Source organism: Urocitellus parryii, chromosome 6 (assembly GCF_045843805.1).
Source record: "Urocitellus parryii isolate mUroPar1 chromosome 6, mUroPar1.hap1, whole genome shotgun sequence".
In the NCBI taxonomy this organism is placed as follows: domain Eukaryota; kingdom Metazoa; phylum Chordata; class Mammalia; order Rodentia; family Sciuridae; genus Urocitellus; species Urocitellus parryii.
Window position 1 is genome coordinate 79003184 of NC_135536.1, and position 20881 is coordinate 79024064.

The window sequence follows — 20881 nt, forward strand, 5'->3', positions numbered from 1 at the left end:
AAGATTACTGGGTTATTTGGAGACAGCATTATATATAAGATTGTATGTAAGATTGTTTGATAACTATTCTACTACAGTGTCCTACCTTATCCCTTCTAATTTTTTAAGTAGGACTCTCCCACTCTTGATACTACTGATATTTGGAGCCAAATACTTCTTTGAGTGGGAGGGTCTGTCCTGTGCCTTGTAAAATATTTAGTAGTACAAGGTTTCAATGGCTGTCCCTAATTGTGACCACCAAAAAAATGTTTCTAACTTGGCCAAATGACCCTGACGTGATAGCAAAAAGGCTCCTTTGCCAATCAAGTCTTCCACGTCTACTAGCTCATTGCTGAATAGTTTCCAAAAGTTTTCCCCATCTCTTGTCAAGACTAGTTTCTAATTTCAGATAATATTTCTAAGTAAGCAATTGTTCACCATACTACTGTCCTATCCTGTTTATTACTATAAACCTTTAACTTCAACAAGTATCTTCTAGCAGTAACATTATACTGATGTTTGAAAAGCATAGCAAGTCAGTAGTCTCTTTCTCAAGAATATTAAACCTAGTAAGATGAAGCATAAGTTTCAAGATGAATAGAAGTTCTGGCTGTTACAGATATAAAGAAATGACAATAACATATTGTGAAATTCTAGAAACATACATAACTCATCCTTTTATTGTATATATGTATATCTTTTGTATTTTTTATTTTGCATTTTTAATGTTCTATTGCATAGCATTAAAGAAGTTTACTTTTATTCATTTCCAGGTGATGAGAAGCCAAATCAAAATTCAGGAATTATAACTCCAATCTGTGCCTTTGGATTCCTAGAAAAGCCATCATGTAGCACTGAAGATAAAAGGTCATCATAAAGAAAACTCCCTAAGCAAACAAGCTTTATGTACCAGCATTCCATTTTGTGTACCTATGTCACACTGCATCTGATTACCTCCTCAATTAAGAAGATGATCTCTGTAGATAAACAGTAATTCTGGGATATCATTCATATTTATTTATTTGTGATGTTGGCAGGAATATATTTCCTCAAAGCCTAGTCATATTACATCATCATATAGTTCACTTCATACAAAGTGCTCCTGTCATTTTATAAAAAGACTCTAGCTTTGAATTTGAAACTTCAGTTTAAGGAATTAAACATATTCTATGAACTCAAATGCTCTAATCTATCTTTTATCTTCTGAAGCATGGTCAGTAACTGAGTTCTTAGTGTCAGGGAATAAGAAATCAATCCCCAGTAAATAATTCACTAGTAGAGCACGAGACTCAATACATCAGGTTCCATGTGCAATAAAAAAAAATGGCTTATAGAGCTGACAAATGAACACGGGAGACAGAATTAGCAAATACAGAAAACAAACAGAAGTGTCAAAGAATATTACTTTTTTATTTTAAATCACACAGTTAGATGTCTATTGAGCTCAATTAACAAAGAACCTGTTTTCACTCTAAAGGTTGTTAAGTAGAGACTTGCTATAAAAACTGACAGTTGACTGGAGGCTCCGGGTGAAAGGAGAGGAGAGTTATAGAATAACCAAATGGTATTCTGTTCTGAATGCATAAAATTTTTTCCATAATGTGGTAAAATCTTGAGTTTGTCACAAACATTTAATGGATACCACCTGAAAGTTGAGACAGTTTGTATAAATGAATCCTCAGTTTCTGTGAACTCTGGGAAGAGCAAGAGATAATGGACAAAGTAGAAAATCTGCTTTCCATACCCAGGAGGATGGTTTACGAAATACTGCTACTGGGCCAAGATTAAAATATGACAATTTTAATTTGGTAACATGAAGTTAGTCATATTCATGTGCTGGTCACTTCTTCATATTCATGATTGATGTGCCTCCAAGGTCTTATTTATTTCATTATTTCTCAACCCACATTTTCCTCACAGCCTGAGTCTCTCTAGGGTAGTTGATCAATGAACAATTAATGAAAACATTTTTGACAGACCATTATTGTATCTCAAATTCTAATAATGATCTGCCAGATACTTCAGGGTGCATGTAAGTAAACTTGTTTCCATTTTAATGCCTTTTTTTTCCCATCGTCATAAAGAAAAACAGAAGAAAATAATAATGAGAGAAACTCAGGTAAAATGAGGAAGTAAAGCAGCATTATTACCACTGCAAATGCCTCCTACTTTAACTCAATGATCATCAGAAGGATTGGAAAATATGTCATTTATATTTCACTTCTCTTTACATAAAATATATCTGTTGACCAACTTCCTCATGGCTGTCTTTACTTCTTTGTTTCGCAATGTGTATATGATGGGATTAAGTAAAGGGAATATTACAGTATGGAACACAGACACTACTTTATCTAGGGAAAACGAGTCAAAGGGACGAGCGTAAATGTAGATGCTTGGTCCAAACATTAGCACCACGATGGTGATGTGGGAATAGCAGGTGGACACGGCCCTGTTGGTACTCTCACCTGAGCCTGAGTGCTTCTTGAGCATAACTAGAAGGAAGGCATAGGACATTAACAGAGCAATGAAACACACCACGGAGATCAGACCGCTGCTGAAGATCATCACCAACTCTTCTGGGAAGGTGTTGGCACAGGCAATCCGGACAACCTGTGTGATGTCACAGAAGTAGCTGTCCAACTCATTGGGCCCACAGAAGGGAAGTCGAACAAGGAGAGCCACCTGTATTATAGAATGGACGAAGCCCCCCATCCAGGAGACAGCCACCAGAATACAGCAGAGACGTCTATTCATGATGGTAGCGTAGTGGAGGGGACGACAGATAGCCGCATAGCGGTCAAAGGCCATCACTGTGAGCAGGAACATCTCTGAGGCTCCAACAAAGTGCAAGAAGAAGAGCTGAGTAATGCACCCACCAAAGGAAATTGTCTTTCTTTCCACAAAGAAGTCCACAAGCATTTTAGGGGCTGTGACAGAGGAATACCAAATATCAAGGAAGGCCAAGTTAGCCAACAAGAAATACATAGGAGAAGTCAGATGGGGATCAAGTCTGATGGTGCAAATGATAAGAATATTCCCTGGAAGGATGAATAAATAGAAGGATAGAAATATAAAAAAGAGGATTAGTTGTACCTCCCGAGTCTGGGATAGGCCAGTGAGAACAAATTCTGTCACCCTGGTGTAATTTGCAGTTTCCATTTCTTCAATTAGGTTTTTTTCCCCATAATATGGCTATGAAAAATAAAGAAATGATAATTACTCCAAATATCATTTAACTAGAATTATATCACTGTTTTCAAAGATTTTCCTCTATTCGCTGTTGTTGAGATTGCATTAGGATACGAATAGATTTGCTTACCCTGTCTTGTATTTGAAAAACCAAGATAGGGAGAAGTAAATGACAACCTTATACATTAGAAACATTGAACCATATGTAATGTATCAAATGTCTGAAAGCCAATCAGCTCTTCCATTCTATAAAATCCATTTTTTTTGAAAGTCAGAAGTAATCCTTCCTCCAAATATTTACATTGATAGGCAATATGTGCAATTTTTCTGAGTTTAGCCAAATTTCAGACTGGTAATTAGAAATGCAGCCTATTCTTTCTAGATCCTTTTTGTTGGGAAAACTTGCCAATTTGAAAACTTAACCTTGTGTTATAACATCACCTACACTGATCTATCCATATTTAATAACAGTGACCCCAGGGTTTCATGTGTATTGAATAACAAAAGCTGTCAGTTTAATTCTTGCCAATAGGTAAACAGCCACCACTGACAGTAATCCAGGTTGTCTGTATGAAAATCTTTCTGACTGTGACCAGATCTTCAGTACCCACTAATACACTGATCTTGAAGTTTATCCACTGTCTTAGAAAGGCAGGAGGAAGGTATAGTCATCTGAAAAATAACTATGCTCATCAACAAAGCATATTTTTTTATTGGTTATTCAAAACATTACAAAGATTGCAGAATCACATTGGTTATACATCCACATTTTTACATAATGCCATAATAATAACTGTTGTAATCTGCTACCATTCCTATCCTCTACTATAATGATCCACTTTGCCATTTTAAGGAAAAAGTGGGGCAAAGATTACATTTAGATTTCTGCGTAAGGTCCAATATTGAATTTGACTCTTTATGTAGAAGAAACCCCATCAAATAAAAATGAGATAATCATTCTCTATCCAAATACATTTTCCCTTTTAAATAATGTTCAAAACTGCCACTCCAAAGCAGATATTTCTTGCAACCAACAGTCATTGCTAGAACATTGCTTCTGTTTTCCTGATGTGATGACTTATAATACTGTCTCAGTGTTTCTTAAAACAAAAACAAAAACAAAAAACAAACAGAAAATATGAAAAAGATAAGGTTTTATAAAAACAAATATATATATATATATATATATATATATATATATATATAACAAGTATTTACAGACACTATGCATACTATCAACTAAAAAAGCCCAGTGTTTCTCCCTTGGAACCTACTGATTCAATTTGCACATAATTTTAATGAACATAAATATATCACTTTCAATATGCTGTATAAGAACTGTGTTATGATGATGAGAGACTTAATAAAAGTAGACACACCAAGAAAACACCAGTATTTTCCAGGAATCTGATAGCAAGAAATGAGAGACGAAAATGAAAGCACTCTGAAAGCCCAGCATTGTGAGACTATTTAGCAAAGAACCAAGTGTTCCCATGCTAGTGAATTGCCCAGTATGGACCTCAGAGAGACAATCATGTTGAATGAGACGACATTTAAAATTCAGTTTAGAAGGATTTTGATAAAAAGAAAAATAATGCCTCCGGTTTTCAACCCTTCACCTTCTTAAAAACTTGGCTGTCTGCAATGACATAGTTTCTAGATTCCAGAAAACATTACTTTAACTTTATTATCTGGAGAAAGCTTTCCATAGCCTTTGTAAGTAACAACAGGGCAAAGATATGGTTGCAAATTCACGAGATACTCATTTACATACATTGATGAGTAAATTAAGAGTTTCATACCATTAAGAAAATATTCACATGGAGCATTTGGCACATTATGATTATTTGGTTCATTTGGATATTTTGATATTATGCAAACAGATGAAGTGATTAGGTTATTTGCTCATTTTTGTTTTGTTTTGTTTTCATTTTTGTTTCTTGTGGTGCTGAGGATTAAACCCCGGTGCTCCACATTCTAGGCAAGTGCTGTACCACTGAGCTATACCCCAAACTTTTAAATTTTATTTTGGGACAAGATCTGGCTAAGTGACCTAGGCTGACCTCAAATTTGCCATTCTCATGCCTCAGCCTCCTGAGTAGCTGTGCTCACAAGGGTGCACCACCACAACTGGTTAGGTTTTTTTTTGCTTAATTAAATAACAAATTTCTTATTATTAAAAGGAGAAGAATATTTTGAAGCAGTAAATGCTATTACAAGACCCTAAGCATTTTTTTTTTCATTTTCACAGGGACAGCAATAGCATTCCAATCTTTGTTAGAAAGTCACCTTTTTCTCCTCTGTCCTATTCTGTACAATCCCATCAAAAAAAAAAGAAGTGGAAACTGTCACTAACCTACACAGAAATAATTTAGGTGAATGAGTGTTGATATCTTGGAAAGACAGATGCACCTCAGGTATATTGAACAGAAAGGATCATTTTACCTTAAAAGGTATCAAAGAGATTTCCTTTTCACATTTCAATGCTCAGGATACAAATGTCAAATTAGAAAGTAAAGATACATACTTTGCATTAACAACCAAAACTAACCTGATTTATTCCTTAGTGAGAAAATATAAAGCATTCATATCTCCCTCTCTCCTCATAATTATCAAGTTGAAAAGAAACATTTAACTGCAGCATCTCAATCCAACAGTCAGGCAGCCAATGAAGCCCTCTATTCCCCAAGCTAACAATGGTCAGTCACTACACATAACAGACACATGCACACACACACACACACACACACACAATTATAACATACCACTTCAGTAAATATGAACATGAATTTATAAAACATTCAAAAATTGTGACCCTGGCCATCATCTATCATTTAACACATGTCAAAACAAATCTTTACATGTGATATCAAAAGCTCTATCCCAGAATATAGAGTTCTGTGTCACTGTAAATTATAAATTTGTTTGTTCAGCAAATGTTTATTGAGGAACTACTGTGTGCTAACTGCTAACAATACATCAATGAGCAAGTAAGATGCAGCTTCTACCTCATTGAACTTCTGTTCTAGAAACAGGGACAATAGATCAGTAAACAAATGAGTGTATAAGTACAGTAAATCATTACAGCTAGTGACAAGGGACAAGAATATAAGATAAGGGAATTACAATGGAGAGTAAATGGTTGTGGTCTATGGTGGTATATAGTAGTGTAGAGATGGAGTGTTTTGAAAAGCTTCTCTGATTTGACAACATTTCAACCAACTCTGAAGGTCAAGAGAAACACATTTTAGAAATGGAGAACAGTAAGTGTAAAGGACCTGCAGGAGGGGAAGGTTTCTGAGAACTGTAAAAGACTTGAAGCTGATAGAGGTACAAGAGCAGACTAGAGTAATTTTGAGTAATGGAACTCACGATAAGAAAATCTGATTTTAACAGCTTCCAGTAAGGTATAGAATAAAGTCCAGGACGTTTATGAATAAGATTTTATAATTTAGGAATATCACCCTGGCTGCTATATGATTAAAATTATAGTGAGATATGTTTGCAGAAAACATGAAGCTCAACTAAAGAGATAGCAACAGTTATTTACAAAAATGAATAGTTTGTTTAGAAAAATACAACTGATAGGATTTAGTAGTGACTCTGCATATTTCTATTTTCAACCTACCAAAGTCAGCTGAAATTTGAACGCAAATCCCTATTTTAGGGGAAGGCCTTTCTTTTCCTCTGTGTCTAAAATGAGGCAGCTCAGGTACTATGAACAATGATTGGATTTACTACACATATTTAGGTATGCTCTGTCACATTCTAAGAAAGACTGGGAATTGTGCCAATAAAATCCAGAGTGAGAAATTGCATTTGTGGGGAATTCTTGGGGGATATGAGCCATCCATGGAGACTGAGTTAGGGCGTTTCTTTCTGAAGCTGCCATTCAGGAAGGATATCTATTCCAAACCATTGCTTACTTTAAAGCACCTGAGTAGGTTGGTTAAGGAAATTTCACTTCATCCTGCCATCCATCCTGTACGCCTCCCCAGTTTCTGGATATAAGCTGCTGTCCTTCAAATACCACCCAGTGAATTCCCGTTCTTCACTTAGTCTACAGGGACGTAGTATCTAGAGGATGACAGTAACACCTAGGAGTACAGGTTCCTCCCTGTAGTGAGTGAACTGTGAACTCTACTCAAGGGAACCAGTGGTTTGGGGAAAACTAGGAATCTGTGCAGAAATTCTTCCTTACTTACCATACAATATTCATCCATGAATCTAGCCAGCCTCTGAGCAACCACACAGAGAATTCTTATCCCATTAATTTGAGGAATCTAAGAAGGCTATCACATAGATCCCAAAATAGTGAAAAATTAATTGAATCAGGAAATACTGGCTTACTGAGATACAAGAGAGATTTTTTTTTGAATCATTGTCCATTCATTTTCCTCAGATGGATATGTGAGTGACTCAGTCAGTATCTCCCAGAGTCAGTCAGTCACCCTGACCACTCTAGGTAACTGCAGAGCTCACAGCCAGAAGGAATGCTTTCAGTATCTACTTCAACAACATAGGAAGAAGGATTAAGCTGAAACTGAGAGACAGGGAAAACAGAGTCAGAGAGGGGGGTAATATTTTTTTTTTTAAGAGAGAGTGAGAGAGGAGAGAGAGAGAGAGAGAGAGAGAGAGAGAGAGAGAGAGAGAGAGAATTTTTTTTTTAATATTTATTTCTTAGTTCTCGGCTGACACAACATCTTTGTTGGTATGTGGCGCTGAGGATCGAACCCGGGCCGCACGCATGCCAGGCGAGCGCGCTACCGCTTGAGCCACATCCCCAGCCCCGAGGGGGGTAATATTAATGAAGGAAACAAGCTATAAAAGGAAAAGATAGCAGTACTATTTTTTCCTAAGGATGGCCACATTACATTGTTATGGGTTACACAGCTACCAACAGGTAGATTTTTTAAAATATTATATAATAGAGAAAAATCCCTAAATAGATTCCTTCAAGTGATATTTTATTGAAAAACCTTCCCCAGAGAAGGAAGACACATTAACCTCTGTAGTATAGGAGCTGTCTATCAAAGTAAAGGAAAAACTGAGGGATGGGTGGTGAAATTGGGGTGGGAGTGCAGGGGAGAATGTAAATGAGTGCAGCAGGAAGGTACTAGATTTTTAGAAAATATATAGATATGAGAAATTATTTCCAGACACTGTCCTACACCATTTTTGAGGATAACCTGGTACTGAGGTATTTCTCTTATAACAGATACAGAGCATTAGTGCCTTGTTCTAACACAGCTAAACTACTTACTAGAGCATAAAGTTAAAAAAAAATATCTTTGAAATAGTGGAGTAAGGAATCAAATAAACAAGGTCATTATTTAAGGCTTTATTGTATCTTTACAACTTATAAATGTTCCATGCATGGAGACACGCATGCACACACATCTGTATTTTTTAAAATATTTCCAAATCTTCTCAAAGAATTCAGATTTTTAATAGAGTGAAGTACTGACTTATACCCCAGTCTGAGATGCACTGAGAAATAATTAAAGCTTTCATTCACATCATAGATCAGCCACACAAATCTCTGTGATGTTGAGAAAGTCATTCAACCTTCTTCTAAAGCAGTTTCTACATAAAAATATGAAGAATTTTAACTAGAATGTTAAGAAATATTCTAGGTCTAAAAGGTTCTATGAAAATAAAATTAGATTGAGAGAAAAATCCACAAAGGTAAAGTAAAAATTATGTGAGAACCATGTGGAGGAGTCACAGTGTCACCATTGTAGATGTGTACAATACCTAAATAACGTGAAGCAGTTTTCCTACTCAAGAGAAATGGAGCTCGCCTGTCTTATTGTGTAACACAGTGAGGAGGGAGTAACAAAAGCATCTTCGTTATCTAGCTGGGTATGGGGGAAGCTGGGGACCTTGAATTTCATCAATAAGCTAGTAACAGAAAATACCAAGATGCCTAAATTACCTTCATTTCCTGTACACATTATTGCCTATGCATAGTAAACTAGTCAAGAAAAACTTATTTAGATTAGGGAAGGGTGGTTTTTAACATGACCATTTTTTAGAATAACCTGGTGCTGGGGTATTTCTCTTATAATAAATATGAATCATTAGTGCCTTGGTTCTAACACAGCTGAACTACTTACCAGCTGTGTAATCCTGGGAACTCATCTCTCTCTGCCTCAATGTGCCCCATCAGGGCAATGGGATTACAATAGCACCTACTTTACAGGTATTATTGTAAGGATTAATGAGTGAATCCATTTTGGAAAGCTTATAAAAATATCTGGGACATAGATCAACCATAATAAAGGATGATTATTGTTATCATTTCTCCTTTCAATATGGAAACCATCATCCTAACATATGCTTCCAAAATATTGCCCCTTAATATTTGCTTTATTATTCTTGTATCTGGAAAACAAGGAACAAGACTAAGAAATAACGTAGAAATAACAACAGGAGCACCTGACTTCTAAACATCCCATCTTCTCCCATTTTTCCCAAACCAACAAACCTATGGCTATTCATAAATCATTATTATTCAATCTCTTAGTCACTCTCAGAAAGTCTCCTTTCCAAAATACCTGAAATTTTGTCTGAGTCTGCCCTTCAACTGATACTGGGGATTGAACCCAGAAACCCTCTACCCTTAGCTACAACCCAGTCCTTTTTATTTCATCTTGAGAGAAGGTCTCACTAGATTTCCAAACTTGCAATCCTCCTGCCTTAACCACAAGTTACTGGGACTACAGTTGTGTGCCACCACATCCTGTTGTCTCTGTTATTTCTAACAAACTCCATAAAGTTGTCATTTGGGCTCCCATGAACTACTACTTTGTTCACACTTCCAATAGAAATTTTAACTCATTGCATCGTAATTTTCAGTGTATATTTTGACCAAAATATTCCAGAGACTCTGAACCCTTTCAGGTCATGGAGCAGGTATACATCTGTCTAGTGCCTAAGTCTTGGCACACTAGGTACTCAATTTTTATGTTGTATGGATAGATGGATAATTACATGGATTTTTTTTTTTTTTTTTTTTTGCTGGGGATTGAACTCAGGGGCACTCAACCACTGAGCCACATCCCCAGCCTTATTTTGTATTTTATTCAGAGACAGGGTCTCACTGAGTTGCTTAGTGCCTCACTTTTGCTGAGGTTAGCTTCGAACTCAATGATCCTCCTGCCTCAGCCTCCTGAGCCACTGGGATTACAGGCATGCACCACCATGCCTGGTGATTACATGGATTTTTAGGTGAATAAATAAATTAACAAATTATTTCAAAGGGAAAAAATTAAATAATTTCAAACATAATTGTTTTGCTAATTCATTTAGCAAATTTTTTCTAGCTCTCCTTTATAAGACCTGATCTTGTTTCCTGGATTTTTTTAAATACCTATTTCACCCTCTACTTTTAAGAGAGTTTTTTTTTAATTTTAAGTTTTTCTCTTGTTTTTAATTTCCTATTCAATTTCAACATTGTTATTACTACCAGTTCCAGTCCCTTCAAAATGACATGTCAAAGACCTCCCTTCTCTCACCCCCTTCACAGTACTCACTTGAAAAGCAATCACAAGAAGTAACTAAAAGTCTCTGGGTATCTCCTGACTGTTTTCCAAGAGGGACAGTATTCAATTTTTGGAAGATCCTCTTTGAGGACCCATAAATCAGAATAGTGTTCTGTTTGAGCTTATTCAAGAATAGCTCATGTTCTAAGTATGAAATGATCCAGATGTCTTCTCCATGTCCTATTCAGATGCCAGTCTAAGCTGATTTATTTGGTGGGATCGAGCCAATGAAGAATCCGTTTGTTCACCACTTCCAGGGCTAAGCCCTGCTCTACCACATCACTGTTTTCCCCTAAGACACTTCTTTACTTGATACTTACTGCTTCTTACCTGTAACCTCTGAGCATTTACATTGTTATCCCCATCATTTTTACTATCTTGTTGTCTCAAAGATAAAGTGATTTAAGGAAACATTGAACAATATTCTTCCACCTACCAATTTACTTTGCCAGTCTTGGTGTAGTCAGAGGCTATGAATGGTGGGAGGTAGAAGATGCCTCTTCCCACATCCATAATAGAGGGCTTTGTCACCTGTGTTTTGGCATATATCAGTTCCTGTCCTGATGTAACAATGAGATAACTAGTACCATGGGTTTTCACTATGAAAATCAAGTCTCTGGAGGCCAGGGACAGCCAAGTAAAAATAAGACCCAGAGGGAATAATTTTAAAGTTTATGTGTGCTTCATCCAATGAGCATAGAAACACAACTTTTGTGTTACACAGAACAAGACAAGAATTTCCCAGGCTTCAAGGTAGAAAATTGATGACAAATAATAGACCCGCTAGTATAAAATGTGCATTTCTAATCCACTGTCCAAGACTGTATTGTTTAGAGATGCTTGATCCTTGGGGAAGTGGAGATATGTCCAAATGCAGTATTAATACTGTATAAATTGTTTAAATATTTTGCCCATGTTTGCAAGAAAGGAATTACATATTAACTCCTAAGCCAAAGTATATTTCTAACTTAATTCAGTGTTTTCTACATGTGCTTAATAATTACCTACATGTCAGACACTGTTGTAGTCACTGAGCATTCAATGAATAACAAGAGAAAAATAATCTACAAATAATAATAATAAATAATTAATAATAATAAACAATAATAATATAAAAATAATAAAAATAATCTACAAATCAACTTATAATTGACTACCCTATATGTAAAACCAAAAATAGTTGTCTGTATCTATAATCAAGAAATAACAGCTTGCACAGCAATTATCCTTCCACTTATGAATGTTGTGAGTTATAAGCTATATAATCAGTTACAGGAGAACAAGAATTTTGTTGCACCAATCCTGCCCAACAAAATTGACCACAGTAAGTAGTATACTGTAAATATTAAGTTAATGTATGATTAACTACATTGTATTTTATTACATCTATGGTCTTCATTCTCATATGTTAACATTAATTACTTTCTCACAGTGTCCACTTTAACAAATAAAATTCTATAAGGAATATCAATGGGTTTTGCCTCAGTTTTATTCTATCAGTCTGATCACAATCTCATATCTTTCAGAAATTATTCTCCTAAAATCACTTGTTTGAGACCAAATAAAATAATCAGTATGAGGTTGATAAAAATACAATGAAGAGGAGCTGGGGTTATGGCTCAATGGCAGAGCACTTGCCTCAAATATGTGAGGCACTGGGTTCAATCCTCAGCACCACTTGAAAATTAACAAACAAAATAAAAATATTTTTTAAAGAAATTATATAAAAATACAAATATACTTTTTTTTAAAAAAAGCAGTGAAGCACAATGGAAAAGGAAAAACACAAATATATTCAACAGAATACTATATACTTAGAAATATTCTATATGAAAATACAAATATTGCCAATTTAACTTCATTTGAAATTTCACAAAATATTGATTTTTTTATCTTATTGTTTTGGCTAAATAATCACATGAAGTTTGATCAACAAACATAAAAGCATCCTTTTTTGTATTTACATTTGAGAACTGCAGAATTTACAATATTTTAATCAAAATTAATAGCAAAATATTTTTTTAAAAACCACCTAATTTAAAAATCATAAAATCAACTCTGAGTAGCCAAAGAGTTGTTTAAGAAGCTAAAGCAGTAAGTAGGAGAAAACCCCCAAGTACAAGCAAGCAAAGAAATCGGAGAACAGTTTTATTTTGCCTGGATGATCTCATTTCTCAGACTGGCAGTGCTCAGCATAGAGAGAAAATTACCTGGCTCTCACAGGGAAAAGGCAAGGGAGGTGAATAATCAGTCTAACCATCCTACTGGGACAAAGCTCAGGAAAAAATTTTCAGTTTCTCCCTAACCAGATTGCTAGAGAGATTGACCATGACATTTGTGTGACAATGGATAGAATAAAAAAGAAAGTATCAGGACCATCAATATCAGCCATATGGTGAGAATCAGGTGGTCTCCATATCCCACTCTAAGCAGGACTCCAGTGGCCTTCTGTGCTGAGGACCTCAGTACATCCTGCAGTTACCACGAGAACCTACAGATTTCACCACCAAGGAGCATGAGTAATTTCTGCTGTATACTCTATAGCAGTTGACTTCAGAGTATCCCAGCAACTTTTGTCACTGAGATTAGTAACCAAAGATCACCACTGTTTTAGTCAGCATTTTTGTCACTGTGACACAACAAGAACAAAGAAGAAAATGAAAAGTTTGTTTGGGACTCATGGTTTCAGAGGCCTTAGTCCACAGATGGCCAAACCATTGCTCTGGACACAAGGTGAGTATGGATATCATGGCAGAAGAGGGGAAGCAGCTCTGAACATGGCAATCAGGAAGCAGAAAGAATTCCTGTCACCAGGAACACAATATAAACCCCAAAGGCATGGCTTTCCCAGACACACCCAATCTGTCTACAATTACCACCCAATTAATCCATGTCAATGAATTAATGCAGAGATTAGATCAAGGCTGTCAAAACCCAATAATTTCACCTCAAAACTTTCTTCAATTGTCTCACAGATGAGTTTTCAGTGAACACCTCATATCTAAATCATAACAACCACAAAACAGGGAAATATGACATCACCTATGAATTGCCTAACAAAAATTCAAAATAACAGACGCATGGCCATGTATGGTGGCATGTGTCTGCTGTCCTAGCTACTTAAGAGGCAGAAACTAGAGAATTGTTGAGCGCAGGCAGAAAAAAAAAAAAAGGGCAAAGTAGTGAGACTCATAATTCAAAAGTCAAAAAAAATGAGCAAGCAAAAAAATCAAGGCAAACCAAATGGAACATAAACCAGACACATGGGCCAATGGAACAGTTCAACAATAACTCCATGCATTTACTCAAGTGATTTTTAACAAAAGAGACAAGAAGACCTGGGCACAGTGGCACACTCCTGTAATCCCAGTGCTCAGGAGGCTGAGGCAGAGGATTGTGAGTTCAAAACCAGCCTCAGCAACAACAAGGCACTAAGCAACTCAATGAGACTCTGTCTCTAAATAAAATACAAAATAGGTCTGAGGATGTGGTCAGTGGTTGAGTGTCCCTGAGTTCAATTCCCAGTAACAAAAAGAAAAAAAAAAAAAAAAACAAGAAGACATACGGGGAAAAGGCAGTCAAAACAATAAATGGTACTAGGAACCTGGATATCCACATGCTGAAGAATAAAATGACCTCTATCTCTTAATAGTTACAAATATCAACTCAAAACAAATTAAAGGCTTAAATGTTAGATTTGAAACTATGAAAGTACTAGTAAAAAACAAAGGACAAATAGTTCAGAATTTTGGATTGGGTAAGGGCTTTTTTAGAAATAACTCCAAGTGCATAAGAAAGAAAAGCAAAAATTGATAAATAGAATTCTATCAAACTAAAATTGTTTCTTCATAGAAAATGAAACAATCAGAGAGCAAAAAGAAAAACTACAGAATAAGAAGAAATATTTTAAAACATTATATCTAACAAGAAATTAATATTCATGATACATAAGAAAGTAAAAAAAAACCTCAACAGCAAAACAAAAATAAAAATCAAATAAAATACACCATAGATCTAAATAGATATGTCCCAAAGGAAGTCCTATAAATGGTCAACATATATATGAAAAATACTGAGAATTAGTAATCATCAGGGAAAAGCAAGTCAAAACTACAATTAGATACCTCACTTAGAACTGTTATTATCAAAAATACTAAAGATAAAACATGCTGATGAAGATGTGGAAAAAAAGAAATCCTTACACACTGTCTGTGAGAAATTGAATTAATATATCCACTATGGAAAGAATACAAATGCCTCAAAAAACTAAAAACTACCACATGATCCAACAGTTCCTATGTGGGTGTGTATTAAAGAAAAGGAATTCACTAAGTCAAAGAGATAGGTATCTGCACTCCCATGTTTATTGCAGCACTTCCATATAATCCAAGAAATGGAAGCAACTGTAGTTTCCATTGAAGTATAAACAAAGAAAATATGGTTCATGTACACAATGAAATACTATTAAGCCATAAACAAGATGAAATTCTGTCATTTGTGACATCATAGATGGGCTTGGAGGACATTCTGTTAAGTGAAATAAGCCAAGCACAGAAAGAAAAAAGAATGCATGATCTTACTCCTACAGGGAATCTAAAAAAAGTTGATCTCCACTCACAGATGTTCTAGGAGAGCAAAGAAAGCAGAAGGGAGACATTTAAAAGAAACAATAAATAAATAAATAAACCTTTAGAACTGAAAGGTTTAAGGCTCTGGATATTAAAGACCTACTGAGTGCCACCTCAATTAATTTTCAAAAATGCCAAGACATGCTATCATGAAATTTTGTTACCCTAGAGACTGAAATTATAAAATCATTAGGAAAGAGAAAATACACTGGCTACAAATAATGAAGCAAAAATCTGAATAGTGTAAGAGCAAAACTGAACCTACAATACAATACGAGAGGATCTTCAAATAGATTTTCAGACTAAAAAATCTACATAGGACAAGGCCAGCCTTCAGATTCAGGAAGAAAGAATAAACATTTTGAATCATGCAAGACTAATAAAATTTACTTCCCAGATGTTCTTTGAGAGTGTGGAGCATTGTGACACAGCAAAACAAGAGGAAGAGACAGGATCAAGAATTCAATGCAAGCTGGGCACGGTGGCCCATGCTTATAATCCCAGTGACTCAGGAGGCTGGGGCAAGAGGACCGTGAGTTCAAAGCCAGCCTAAGCAATTTGGTAAGCCCTTGTTTCTAAATAAAATATAAAAAAAAGGTCTGGGAATATGGCTTAGTGGTTAAGCACCCCAAAGTTCAATCCCCAGTACCAAAAAAATAAATAACAAAATGCAAGGAGGAGGCAAAGGCACGCACTCTTCAGGTGACAGCTGTAGTTGGCACAGTGGGCAACAGAAATGGAAAAAAGAAGAAGGATATTTGTTTTGGTGCCAAGGATTGAACCCAAGGCCTCCATGCTCCCCAGCCCATCCTTATGTGTCTTAAAGCCAAGATGACAACGTTCTATTTGTAAATCATATGTCTCTGTTGGCAACTAGGGGTGAGTTATAGAAAGACAGCACAGGAGAGTGAACTATTTCTTTCTCTTAATCTCCATTACCACCCCTGCACCTGACCATTTCCCTGACCAGTGTCCAAAACACCTCAGAGATTCCAGGAGGTGAGTTTCTCCTCATCATTCTTGTTAGTTCTTTAGAACCAGGCTCATCGACCCTGCCTTGTCTTTGCCTTCTCTCTTCTTCTTGGAACCTTGTCTGCTGTTCTAACCTCTGTCCTGTCTTCTTTATCTTGTTGATCTGAACTTTTCCCCCGAGTATTGTTATTGTTGTTGTTTATATTATTATACTTAGCTCCAAGGAGAACACCCAATATAACTGGCCATTTTAATTATAATTTCAGTGTTTTTCTGATCTATCTTAAAAAATCAGGAGTTATAAGAGCAAAAAAGTGACTTTTGGCACAGGGAAAAAAAATTAAAAATGAGTATAAGGAAATACAAAGAAACGTTAATGCTGATGGTGTGTGGAAGGGCTAAAACATGGAGAAACCACCTCAAAGGGTTCTCAAAAGAGCCCCACAGTTACTATTGGCATCCCCTAGTTCATGCCCAGCTGCCAAAGACAGACAGAACAGAGCAAAATTTCCCCAGAACTACCAGAAATAGTCAGGTCTCAGTTACTAAGAGAAATAAAAGGAATAGTGAATACTGGATCGGCAACTGGGAAACTGACAAGTGCCTAATGTGAAGCCATCGCTACGCAGTACGTTAAGAGCAGAAAGCAATGTGCATTATTTATACCCTTGATCAGTTGTAGAAATGAGGTTAAAACCACTAACAACAAATCAAAAATAAATGTCTAATAATGTTTTATGAGTTTATACAGGGTTTCATAAAGCATACAGAAAATAAACATTGGACAAAAATAAACATCTCTGAACTCTTGAAAGATACCAGACAAAATCTAAAGTAATTCCTCAGAATAAAAATGCCTTTTGAGGATATCCAGCTGTTTTCTAGCTTTCCAAATAAAACCCCAGAAACAAAATGAATTTTTTCCATTTTGTCCTTTTTGAGTATTGAAAACAGTTTTAATCAAAATTTATAATAGAACCACAAGTTCTTGACTTAGTCTTTTCAACAGTTCAAATACCAGTTCATTTGGTTTTAATTAATCTAGTCTGTGTGTTGGGGAAAATAAAAGTAAGATTGCTTTAGTAAAAGTATGACTACATTACTGAAGTGGGAAAGTACTCAAATTCTCCAAAAGGGACTTTTTAGAAAATTTCTTTCCATTTCAACATATGTAAAATTCCCTCATTTTTTTCCCTAGACAGAAACCATTCTTTGAGCAGTTCTTCAATTTATACTAACTCCTTCATCATAGGCAGCATATATTTCTATGTCTACATTTGTTATATATTATATTAAAATTATTTTTTATAAATCTGTCTGTCCTACTAGATTTTATGATATTTGTGAGAAAGACTTAAGAAAGCAGGAAGGAGAGAGGGAACAAGAATGCAGCTCCTGGGAAGTTAGGCTTTCTCTAAGAGAAAGAATATGATTCCCTGGGACTCTCATTCCCTTGTACCACCATCCAAAATTGCCAAATAGTAGTTTACTGCATGTTTCACGCAGATAAAAGTGATTTGAAGGCAGGGGCTGTAGCTCAGCAGCAGAGTGCTTTCCTAGCATGCGTGAGGCACTGGGTTCGATCCTCAGCACCACATTAAAAAAATAAATAAATAAAAAAGACATTCTGTCCATCTACAACTACAAAAATAAAAATTTTTTAAAAAAGAAAGTGATTTGAAGCAGGGAAAGGAGATGCTAAGGAGTGTCTTCCACTATAGGTAAAAGAGGATAAACCTTGTGTGGAAAAGTTTAAGTTTAACCCACCATACAGTAGATTCAAACTGTTCTCTGCTGGATGAAAAGTACAAGATAGTTTCAGGAACTAATTATTAAAATTTTGACAAATTAGGAATCACTGAAGGTACCAGCTAATTCTCTGCTTTTGCAGTTCTGACAACTATCTCTTCTGCTTCTCCTTCAAAGAGGACTTGTGGCTCCAGAGACGCCTCATGGCATTCTTCACATCTCCATTCCTCAGAGTATAGATAAGTGGGTTTAGCATTGGGGTGATGGTGGTATAAAACACAGACACAGCCTTATCCAGTGGAAAAGTGGTGGATGGGCGGAGATAAATAAAGATACAAGGGACAAAGAAGAAAGTTACTACTGTCAGGTGAGATCCACAGGTAGAGAGGGCTTTGCGACGGCTCTCTGCAGACCGTTTCCGAAGGCTAAATAGAATGACCGTGTAGGAGGTCAGAAGAATGAGGAAACACCCCAGGGAGATGAGACCACTGTTGGCCACCACCAACATATTTACCAGGGTTGTATCAGCACAGGCAAGTTTTAGGACGGGGTGGACATCACAGAAGTAGTGGTCAATGACCTGAGCATGGCAGAAGGGCAGCTGAAAGGTCAGGAGGGTCTGGACAAAAGAATGACCCAGGGCCCCCAACCAGGACAGTGATGCCAAGAGGGTGCAAACATTGGCGCTCATGATGGTAGTATAGCGGAGGGGGTGGCAGATGGCAGCATAACGGTCAAAAGCCATGACAGTCAAAACAAAAATCTCAGCACATCCAAAAAAGTGGAAGGTAAACATCTGAGTTATACAGCCCCAGTAGGAAATGGTCTTTTTGTCAGAAACAAAGTCTGCAATCATCTTGGGTGCGGTAGCTGAGGAATAGGCAATGTCCACAAAGGACAAATTACTGAGAAAGAAATACATGGGTGTGTGTAGCCGGGGATCAGAAAAGACTGTAAGCAAAATTAGTGAGTTTCCCACCATGATCACAATGTAGAAGAAGAGGAATAGGGCAAAGAGTATCAATTGCACCCCAGGGTCTTGGGAAAGTCCCAGGAATATAAACTCAGTGACATTGTTGGCGACTTCCATGGGTCCCCAGGCAGGATGGACCTGCGAGTGGCTCTGGTTCACTGCAAAAATAAACACAAGTTGTAACCACTGTAAGCATGGGCAAACATAACAAGAACAATTGCATGAAAATATCTAAGTGATGCTACGTATGGTGGAGACAATGCTTTATATTTCCTAAACATGATTTATGTATGTTTTTCTCATCAATTTTATTGACTCACATTAAACATTTTGTCCTACTTGGTTTTTCGTTTTCTGGTTCTTTTCTATGAAACAAGAACACACCTAGGACTAGCTCTAGCTCAGTGGTTCCTTCAACAGAGAATCTCCAAGAACACACCTCTCTCTCCCTTTTCTCTTCCTCTACTTCCCTTCTCACCTCCTTTGTCACCTCCACTTCTTTCTTCTTTCTCCTCAGGAATTCTCTTTGGAATGAAAAATCTAAAATTATTTATTAAGTGCATAAATTAAGTTTTGAGACCTTAGATAAAAACAAGAAGTCAGAATCTGAGATTGTGTGTCTAAAATTATCGACAAATCTTTTTAATACAATATATAGGCAAAACACCTTTAGAAAAGTGATATTCTATTTAACCAAGAGAGGATGACTCCATTTCCAGATTTTAAATTGGATTAAAAGGTTCAATGCAATTAAAATTTAAGTTACTTTCAGTGTTTCAGAGCAACACAGACAGCAGCCTCCTCCTTACACACAACTCTTGCTTGTAAGTCAAAATTGGGAAGTTTGAGTCCTTACCTTTGACCTGCATGTGAAAAATTTTTTACTTGCCAATAAGGGACACATGAGGAGTGGTTAAATTATATGGAGAAATACTTTGTCCTATGCTGCTCTAAATAATGGAAAAGTTTAAAATGTTGAGGTCCATAACATTCTCAATCTCTATGACTTGAAAAAAAGACTCAAATAAATGTCCTTGTAATCATAGATAAGAGTTAGGAATAAAAGTTTTCATAGAGATAATGTTTAAATGGTGGTTAAAAATTAATGTCCAATGCCATTTTATATAGTATATATGGAGGCTGAAGGCATACAAATAAAAGTTGTAAATAAGAATAATCAGAAAAGAATTATTAAAAGAGACTGTTCATAAGACAAGATCTAAAGAAGTTCCTCAGAATAATAATGGCTTTTTATGACATATTACAAATTACTACTATTCTCCATCATTCCTAAGAACTTAAATTTTCAGCATGGAAAGTGGAGAGAACATTGTCCAGGAGCTGAAGGGTATAAGTTTGGATATGTCTACCAAATGGATTACTTTGGGTAAAAAAATCTGTCTTCTCTGAATCTGTTTTCTCATCTATAAAAGATGGATGATGAAATTATTGTTTCAGAATTAAATGAGATTGTAAGGGTAACTGCTTTGTATTTATTGTTTTTTTTTCATATTTTGAATCTATAAAGTACGATCTCTATGAGTAGAATCCATTCAGTTATTATTAAAAGTTAGATAACTAGAAATTATTAAAGTTTTTATAAAACTTTATTCCCAAGATAATAAACTATAATATCTTCCTGTCTTTAATGTGGGGATACTATGAGTACTGGTACTGATCAACGTTTACTGAACACTCTTCTATATGCAGAATTTTGTATTAAACTCCTGACATATGTTGCCTTATCCTCATAACAACATCACAATTTTATTATCTGCATTTTACACAATAAAACACAAAAGGCTAAAGAAACTTTGTAAATTTTCCAACATAATGGTCAGAGA

General features: G+C 35.9%; 2 protein-coding genes across 2 annotated transcripts; both read right to left on the reverse strand.

The window, feature by feature from the left end:
* Positions 1-2196: 2196 nt before the first annotated feature.
* On the reverse strand, positions 2197-3138 carry LOC113199145 (olfactory receptor 4M1). The gene has a single exon (XM_026412030.2). The coding sequence runs from the start codon at positions 3136-3138 to the stop codon at positions 2197-2199; it is 942 nt and encodes a 313-aa protein (XP_026267815.2).
* Positions 3139-18215: 15077 nt separating this feature from the next.
* LOC113199165 (olfactory receptor 4S2-like) lies at positions 18216-19154 on the reverse strand. The gene has a single exon (XM_026412043.2). It carries the CDS (start codon positions 19152-19154, stop codon positions 18216-18218), a length of 939 nt encoding a protein of 312 aa, XP_026267828.2.
* Positions 19155-20881: the final 1727 nt, after the last annotated feature.